The sequence below is a fragment of the Betta splendens genome, chromosome 17 (assembly GCF_900634795.4).
Source record: "Betta splendens chromosome 17, fBetSpl5.4, whole genome shotgun sequence".
NCBI lineage: Eukaryota > Metazoa > Chordata > Actinopteri > Anabantiformes > Osphronemidae > Betta > Betta splendens.
Window position 1 is genome coordinate 4,816,301 of NC_040897.2, and position 9,232 is coordinate 4,825,532.

Here is a 9,232-nt window from a genome sequence, read left to right on the forward strand (position 1 = left end):
GGACAGTTTGGTTTATGATTGGTTCAAACTCATGAAACAACCTGTCTTCTTTTTTTAAAAAACAAAAACAAAACAGGAAATAACAGCAGAAGACAAGTGATGAGGAAAATAACAAAAGACAGGAATGACCAGTGACTTAGAAACTGACTGTCAGGCTTCAAAGTAGGTTAATATTTTAACAATTATGGTATAGTGCATACATCTGTTTACAGTTATTTGCAAATCAACAGCATAAACGTGTACTTAACTTGTGTAATTATAATCAATCCAAATGCAGAGATTTGTTTACCAAACTGAAATAAACGGACTATTTGATCGTTGCTGCCCTCTACAGGTTGCTTGTGGTGACGCGAGAGGAAAAAACTAATTATTATTACCATCGTAATAATCATAGCATTCACAATAATTATAAGAATAACAACAATCTGAATAATAATAATAAAGCTTTTCTGGGTGTCGCCTCAGTATCGTTATTTCAGAGAGCACCCAAACGCACCGTTAGTCACACTGTTCAGGCGGACGGAGGAAGTGAATGCAGCATCTAGCATTCTCCTCTGAACAACAACAGCTGGACTCAACCCCCGTATGCGGTGAATAAGTTACCCTTTAAAATTCAAAGCTTGGATACGTGTACGTGTCTCTTCGAATTGTTTGTTGTGATCTTCGTCGCGGTTTAGCCGGCTATTTAGTCAATACGTCATAGGAATATTTCATGTTGTAGCCTGAGTAGCTAGCTGGCGAATGTTGCAAATAGCAAGCTGTTGCTAGCTAGGCATTGCTGCTATCTGTTACGCCCGTAATGTGTTTAAGGTTATAGGTAACTGGTATTATTAGCTGCCAGATTAGCATTCTCGGCTTGGTGGAGGCGCAGACACAGTCGCAGCAGCTGTTGGTTTTTATGTAGTGCTAAAACGACAACCTGTAAAATGAGAAGCTGTTCCAACATTTAGCATTAAACCAGTGACTGTAATGCATACACAGCTTTATCAGATGAGTGGACAAGTGAGCAACAAGTTAGTTAGCGCATACTAAGCTATTTTCAAAGTAACAGTTAGCGGCTAGCCCCCTTCTGCTAGGTCGAATTTGAATACGCTCGAATCGTACGGTCGTTGTGTTGTTGATTTAAAGTAACATTGAATAGAATAATGTTTTACTTGTACTTTCATTGCTGTGCTCACACAATATTCTTTTGGCCTAATTCAGATAGTTTTAGATTGCTAGATGGATTCTCCTGGGCAATCTAAGAAGGCTACACCTAACCGAGAGACCAAGCGAAGCCAACATCAGTCAGCCATCCCTCCGCAGAAAGACGCCTATGCCAGACTCCTGAGCCAACACCACAGCAGCAAGTTCAGCTTGTATCTGGAACAATATGCACAAGACTTGTCATGTCAAAAGGAAGGAAACGCTCCGAACCCAGTTCTGAAAGCCCAGAGTGAAAGACTGAACATACCACAGCGAAGGAATGACCATGTAGCTTATGAATTTTCAGATTCAAGCGACTTTTCCCCGTCTTCACTTAAAAGTAGAGAAGAGAGTTCTCTGTCTTTATATATGGAGAAATTAAGCACTCGAGATACTCCGCAGGATGGTGAGAGGAAGCAGGGTTTGTCTGACAGACAACGACGGGGACAAAGAAGAGACACTGCTACCAGCCATGATGGAGACATAGAATCAGGCGAGGAGCTCAGCTGTTTAAAGCCTAATGAGTCAAAGAAACATCAAAAGCAGCAGAAGAAAAACAAGGATCTAAACCGAGATGTGGCCTCCAAAGAGACCAACTCCTTTGTTGGACAGTCCCCAAAGAAAGCCAGTACAAGTGGGCAGGATCCTGAGAAGGTAAAGAAGTCAAAGAAAAAGAATTTGCCAAAACACTTAGAAGAGGAGCAAGGAGGGACATTAATGCCTGAGACTGACAAACTGATGTCAAGGCCCAAGTCCCCTCATAGTAAAGGAAAGAAACCTCAACGACCTGGAGGTATTTAAATGTTAATTCTGAAATAATGGGCTGAGACAGACTGAGTAATAACATGAAATTACTTCTAGATTCAAGCGCCAGTTCTTCTGCTGTCAAATGTAAGAAGCCTACTAACAAAGGTGGCGGATCAAAGGAACAAAAGTTTGAGTCCTACATGGCGGCTGAAGAGGTTTCCTGTGGTCTTAAAAGAGGAGAACTCATTCAGGTACATAGCAACTGTTTCAGAGTCAGAGTAAAGTGAAGTTACCCATTTGTTTCTGATAGTTTTGTTTCTAAGCTTTTTCACTTTCTGTTCCTTCCTGGGTTGTTGTTCACCATAGCACTTTATTTTACTTTAAGTTAGTATTTGGTAAGGGCCAATCTTTAACACAGGGTTTTACTCAGCATACTGAGTAAGCAAAGGCTGTTTTAGGCGCTATTTCTTTGCGGGTTGTTAAAAAAAATGTTCAACATCACATTCTTTCACATTCAAATTGTCAAATTCTTTTTTCACAGGGCCAATTACGAATCAACCCAAAGAAGTTTCATGAAGCCTTTATTCCATCTCCTGTAAGTTGAAAACTGATTTTGTGCTACATACCAAATCCAGAACCTGCATGTTGGACTTTGCTTGTCATTAAATTCTTTTACCTTGTGTTAGCTAGTATGTAAATGTTTGCATATAATATTTTGACCAACACACGACCATCACATTTTGTATTGTTTACAGGATGACACACGAGATATATTTCTGGATGGGGTTGTGGCTCGCAACAGAGCGCTTAATGGAGACATTGTGGTTGTGAAAGTGCTACCTCGGGAGCAGTGGAAGGTAAACAGAGTTTAGTTTGAAATGTCCAGCTTTTATCTTTCTAATTTATCTGGCTCTCTTTTATCTATTTGTCATAAGTGAGGATAAAACACGGAGTGTATCAACAGAATGACTGTTTATGTATTTAGGTTGTGAGGTCAGATACAGACTGTGAGGGAAATAGTGAATCAGAGGTCCAGAGAGAACATAAGAAGACCGAGCACACGCCAAGGCCCGACGACCAGTGTAGTGATCAGGATGACCTCCAGAAAACTACCCTCACTGACACAGGTATCATTAGGAAAGACCTAATGCCATTACTATTGCAAATTTAACATTAACATTTTTTGTCTTATCTGATGGAAATAGGGGGACTTTTAGAGAACCCCCCACCCCCACGATCGAATGGTGAAATACTACAAAAGACTGCTAAGGTGACAGTCCTACTTACTTTATCTGTTTCTCACTATACACCTTCCCTTAATTAGCTTTGATGAAATAACCCCAGAATGAAACAACCACATAGACCCACTTCCCCTGCTCAGCATTAGATAAGAGCAGGGTAATGTCAGAACTCTCCTCATTACTTTGAAAATGTCATAGTCTCACTGAATGCCTTACAGATTTCCTTAGATGAATCTAAACTACTCACTGTATAATGACAACATTTTTGGTTTATTTCATATTAAAGCCACACCTTTTCACTGGCAGGCTTTTAATAGAGAAGATTGTTGCTTTCTGTTATCACTGGATGTGGTTTTTGGAAGGAAAGATTTTCCAATGTTACCGAACTGATCCCGCAGTTGATTTCAACACACATCCCCCATTTTGTCCCCTTTCATGCCAGGTGGTGTACATTGTCGAGAAAAAACACTCAAGAGCAGCAACAGGCTTCCTGAAGTTCCTGCCAGACAAGCCCTTTGCCATGTTCTCCCCTGTGGACCACCGGCTTCCACGGATCAACGTTCCCCTGACTGACTGTCCTGAAGATTTCAGTTTTCGTGCAGGCGACTACACAAACACCTTGTTCATCTGCCGCATCACCAGCTGGGCAGCTGACAGCAACTTTGCTGAAGGGTGGGTCTAGATACACAACACAGTTGATAGCCATGTTAACGAAAGTCTTGATCTGAGATGTTTTGTGATGTTCTTTCTCAGTCGACTTGCTAAGACTTTGGGTCAAGCTGGAGAAATCGAGCCAGAGACGGAGGGCATCCTCACAGAGTATGACGTTGATTGTTCTGAGTTCTCCGATGAGGTGTTAGACTGTTTACCCAAGGACCTGCCCTGGAACATCCCCCATGAGGAAATGGAAAAGAGAAAAGACCTGAGGTGTCACCGTAAAACCCATGCACACTTATAAAACTATGTTTACTATGTTTAAATTAATATGGTGTTTGAGACATGCCCTGTAACTCACATACTGAGTAAGATGGTTCTGTAAATCTGTATTCTGAGTTATATTGAATGGAGACAATCAGACCACTGATAATGTGTTGTCCACTGATTTTTGATCACATGTAGGAAAGAGTGCATCTTCACAATTGATCCTGCAACCGCTAGAGATTTGGATGATGCCTTGTCTTGCAAACGTCTTCCTGATGGTAAACCTTTGATTTGCACTCAGTGATGATGACATTTGATTGGAGATGGTTGATTATTGGAGACTTGGTGGTAGACTTTACATCTACGCAGTATTTGTATTTATTTATTTATTATCAACTATCCCAGGAAACTTTGAGGTGGGAGTCCACATTGCTGATGTGAGTTATTTTGTGGAGGAGGGGAACGCTCTGGATGCTATTGCCAGTCGAAGAGCCACTAGTGTTTACCTGGTTCAGAAAGTGAGTATACCCTAACTCATCACTTGATGAGACTTGGTTGTATTATGCTGCTTTTTGGATGTTGTGAACTTGGTGTGAGTCTCTTATTGAGTGTTCTGTTCCTTGTATTTAGTAATGAGTGTGTTCTGTCACCCTTAAGGTAATACCCATGCTGCCCAGGCTGCTGTGTGAGGAGCTGTGCAGTCTGAACCCTCTCACCGATAGACTCACTTTCTCCGTCATCTGGAAAATTACCCCCGAGGGGAAGGTATAATCATTTAACATTTATGGACCTGTTGCTGCAGCTCTTCAACAATAATAGATGTTCTTGTGGAAAGATTATGTCTGATTGTAGACTTTGTGTACTTTACAAAAAATCTTGATCCTTTTGGTGCTACAGTAATGTCACCGCTATTTTATTCTGTTTTCCTGACTCTTCTTACGTGCCTGATTCCACCTGTTTTCCATCATCCCTAGATACTTAGCGAATGGTTTGGCCGCTCAGTGATCCGCTCCTGTGTAAAGCTAAGCTATGACCATGCTCAGAGCATGATTGAGGCCCCAGAGAAGATGTTCTCTGTCGAGGAGCTGCCACCAGTGGATCCTGTGCACCACATCGATGAGATTCACCAAGCAGTACTCAATCTGCATTCGATTGCCAAGAACCTTCGATCTCAGCGCTTCTCAGGTGGCGCTCTCAGACTAGACCAGGTTAGCACTGCTTATCTTCTGTTTATCTATACATAGTTATACATTTACATGTACAAAATCATTTAAAAGTCAGAAATTTTACAATTTGAGCTGTCTAACATGAAATAACTTTATTAGTTTTCCCATTATTATTTTTGTTTCATACCTTTTGTGTTTTGTTTCAGCTGAAATTGTCCTTTACTCTGGACAAAGAGACCATGATGCCCCAGGGTTGCTACGTTTACCAGTACAGAGACAGTAACAAGTCAGTGACAAAGTTCTTTGGGTGTATCATTAACTTCGCCGTTTATCTTCTGACATCGACATGCAATTGACAAATTATAAACTGTAATGTTTTTGTAAGAAAATTTAAAAAACATCTGAAAATAGCAAAACATCAGACCAGATATTAAACTGTTGTAATCTATGTCTCTCTTGCCTTTAGCCGCATCTGTCATTTAAATCACACACGTCTGACCCTTTTATTTTTATTTATTCTCTAGGTTGGTGGAGGAGTTTATGTTGCTGGCGAACATTGCCTCAGCCCACCACATCTACCGCAGGTTCCCCGAGGTGGCTCTGCTCAGACGCCACCCTCCACCAAAAACAAAGATGCTGGATGAGGTGCAGGAGATGTGTGACCAGCTGGGCATCAACGTTGACTTGTCCTCCGCGGGAGCATTACACGTCAGTGCACATTCAGTAACCCACATATTGAGCATTGTCTTTGGTGTAAAGTAAGTACAGTAAGGGAGAAACGAACAACAGGTGACAAAAGAGCAGTAACAACTTTTGAAATGGTTTTAGCGCTGCTTGCAAATAGTTTGTGCTGACCAATCATCATAAAATTAATAATGCTGCAATCTGGAAATTAGATTTAAGTAGGTGCCTTCTGCTCTAAAGGAGTTTTCCAATCTTGAGTAATCTTTTTTTATTTTAATTAGTCCTAATAAATTATCTTTTTTTAATTACAGAAAAGTCTCAATACTTCTCTTGGTAATGATGAATACTCAAGTGCAAGAAAGGAAGTCCTCACTCACATGTGCTCCAGACCCATGCAGGTTAGAGCTCAGTAACTACTGTAATTTCCATCTTTTCTAATTTCATATCATCTACTGAATGTTCTCTTTTTTATCATTGTATAAACAATTTATGTATCTTGAAATAGGACTTAAATGTGACACTCACTGTTGTTGCCATGAAATAAAAACATCTAGACTTGTAAAGCCACTTTCAAATGAACATTTTTCAGTAATTGTGTATTTAGTCGCAGCCAATGTCCTCATTGTGGATCAGCAAAGTCTCATGTGGTTTCTGATTCTTGCCTGTGTTGCAGATGGCGCTGTACTTCTGTAGCGGCATACTGAAGGACGAGCATTTATTCAAGCACTACGCCCTTAACGTCCCTCTTTACACACATTTCACGTCACCCATTAGACGATATGCAGACATCATAGTGCACCGGCTACTGGCTTCCTCACTGAGTGTGTACATTCTTTACAAAAGGGCTTGATCAGACACCTAAACCAAACGCTGGCATGTGTTGTGTGCTACACAGTTTGGCACATCTGCTTGGCCTTCTGTGTGCTTAAGAATTTCTTTTCTCTGTGTTTTTATCAATAATTTTGATCTTGCATACAGAATGTGGGCCTCAACTGGGACTGTCAACACAACAAGTCGAAAAACAAGCATCACACTGTAATGACAAGAAGATGGTGTCCAAAAGGGTCCAGGAATTCAGCTCTGACCTCTTCTTTGGAGTTTATGTAAAGGTAGGTTTGTGGATGATGTGCATAAGAAGAAAGGCTTGGTCGTTTGCTTTCTTTATACCTCCTGATAGTTCTTATGTTGCAAATTGACAATACAGGTGGGCCTTATTTGTTGAACGGGATTTTTTGGCCTTCTCTGCAGGAGTGTGGGCCACTGGACTCTGAGGCCATGGTAATGGGGGTTCTGGATCAGTCCTTTGACGTACTGGTTCTCCGATACGGAGTTCAGAAACGCATCTACTGCAAGGTCAGCTGTGTCCTAGTGTTATATTGTTGCAGTAGCAAAAGCCTAGTATGTAAGTAAATGTAAGGGATGTGTGCATTGATGCTGTGTAGAGACATCAAGTTAACATCACAGTGGTGAAAGCCATAGACATGTATTTTGAACAAAATCTTTTTTACCGTCAGTCTGTTCCCGGCCTGGACTCCTTTCACCACCGTAAGGTGGGGAAGAAATCAGAACTGACCCTCATCTGGGCACCAGAGGACCCCGAGAAGCCCAGAGTAGAGCAGGTAAGAACCACAGCTTTTCAGCTATAGACCACAAATGGAACAGGATTGAATGGTTGGAATAGCTAGTTTGACAAAACCTCAGTTTAGCAGAAGCCTTAGTCTTAGCCATTGCTACAGGCCGTGTTTATCATCTCTTTCCTTCACAGGTCATATCAGTCTTCACCTTAGTGGAAGTGCAGCTCAAAGCTGATGGTGTGCCCACAAAATGTACTGCAGTGCTCAAGAGGCCTGATGACAATGGATCTTAAATGCTCAAACTTGCCTTATAGTATACATAAACACTTGTGATGCAGTTTCATTTTAATTGACAGGTTTTATTTAGTAGTTTAGAAGTAGTCACAATGTGCACAGATGCCACTGATGGGGCCTAGAACCAGAATTCAGTAGAAGTAGGTTTTTACTTTCTTTCAGCTGTCATTTGGTTTCTTTTTATTTCTAAAAATAGAAATATATAGATAACGGCATGTATCCATCATTTCTACCCTCAGCTGATGGGAGAAGTGTCTGAAGATATAGTTATGTTGCAGTTTATAGCAGTGTTAAATTGTACTGCATTAACAGAGAGACCAGATGTGTTATCATTTACGCTAGTCTTACTTCATTCATAATACAAGGCATAGTTGAAATAGAAATGACTTGCAAAGAAACCGCAAACCACCAACTGATGTCTTATACTCCACGCTAATGAGTTACTAATGGGCAGCAATGATGGAGACAGCAATGGTTTGATGTTGCTGTGGATCTGTTGACCTGATGAGGTCAGTGTTGAAATGATATATTTATAACACAGTGTGATGTGTGTAAATTATTTTAAACTCTGTTGGGTTCAGATCTTTTGATGTACTGTAAGATAGTGGAGAGATTTGTGTTTACAAAGCAAAGGAACCTCACTACTATGTTATCTCTGACTGACTGGTTGTAGTATAAATTGTGGAGGACGTAGTGAAACTGCATAGATGTGGAATATCTGTAGCTTCAGTAGTAAATTTAATTTGAATTTCCAAGGAAGTGGATCAAGAGCCACTGTGTCATCCACTGCATTTTTAAATGGTTCTTGTCTATGTAAAAAGAATACTTCAGGTCCTCGTTATTGTTTTTATTCTAAAATATGGGAATAACTTGAACTTAATTATTGTTGGTGGCCTGGAGAGACTAATTAATTCGATCCATATGAGCTTCCAACTACTGTTTTTATGTGCTTGGTTTGTGCAGGGCTGACTCTTTATGGACCACATTACTTTTTGTGTATTTTCAACCTGACAGCTGCACATTTTTAGGTGAACGCAGGCTCCACCTTTGCTTTAACTGAGTCTCCAGTTCTGTCCTCTTGAATGGTGTCAGTTTGATTTCCTGCTGATTTGCTGCTACTGTATGTCTGCACTGCTTTGGTAGCTCTTTTGTTTTAAACCAGCCAGCTATTGGGAATTTAAAGAGGGGTTTTTGTGAATCAGTTGGGAAGGACTGTCAAATTTGAAAACATTTAAATGAATTCCAAGTACGACCTGTGTGTATCTTCAGTGGTGGAACATTGTCATCCTGCTCAATGTGCAAAGTTTATTGTTCTGTGTGAAACCAACAGAGAAAGCAATAAATAGCTCTTGTCAAATAAACATACACAATAAAATCCACAGGTCAGAATTACTTAAATTGTTTTGTTTATTTCGCTAAA

The 9,232-nt window shown here is 40.5% G+C and overlaps 1 protein-coding gene across 3 annotated transcripts; it reads left to right on the forward strand.

The window, feature by feature from the left end:
• The first annotated feature begins 3 nt into the window (after positions 1 to 3).
• On the forward strand, positions 4 to 9,204 carry dis3l2 (DIS3 like 3'-5' exoribonuclease 2). Of its 3 annotated transcripts, none has more exons than XM_029132115.3 (21): positions 4 to 162; positions 1,204 to 1,978; positions 2,047 to 2,183; positions 2,474 to 2,527; positions 2,688 to 2,789; positions 2,918 to 3,059; positions 3,138 to 3,202; positions 3,616 to 3,845; positions 3,927 to 4,100; positions 4,293 to 4,372; positions 4,500 to 4,612; positions 4,752 to 4,859; positions 5,069 to 5,302; positions 5,467 to 5,546; positions 5,785 to 5,968; positions 6,256 to 6,342; positions 6,618 to 6,765; positions 6,923 to 7,053; positions 7,193 to 7,297; positions 7,459 to 7,563; positions 7,710 to 9,204. In XM_029132115.3, exons 2-21 carry the CDS (start codon positions 1,222 to 1,224, stop codon positions 7,809 to 7,811), a joined length of 3,138 nt encoding a protein of 1,045 aa, XP_028987948.1. In that variant the 5' UTR covers positions 4 to 162; positions 1,204 to 1,221; the 3' UTR covers positions 7,812 to 9,204. The 3 variants fall into 3 exon arrangements, with proteins under 3 accessions (XP_028987948.1, XP_028987946.1, XP_028987947.1); XM_029132113.2 differs by lacking the exon at positions 4 to 162 and adding an exon at positions 436 to 590; XM_029132114.3 differs by lacking the exon at positions 4 to 162 and adding an exon at positions 473 to 630.
• The last annotated feature ends 28 nt before the right edge of the window (positions 9,205 to 9,232 follow it).

Coding starts and splice junctions, on each gene's coding strand:
- dis3l2 (XM_029132115.3), top strand. CDS start 1,222: ATGGATTCTCCTGGGCAATCTAAGAAGGCTACACCTAACCGAGAGACC. Junction 4,101..4,292: donor GAAAAGAGAAAAGACCTGAG/GTGTCACCGTAA, acceptor GATCACATGTAG/GAAAGAGTGCATCTTCACAA. Junction 4,613..4,751: donor GTGTTTACCTGGTTCAGAAA/GTGAGTATACCC, acceptor GTCACCCTTAAG/GTAATACCCATGCTGCCCAG.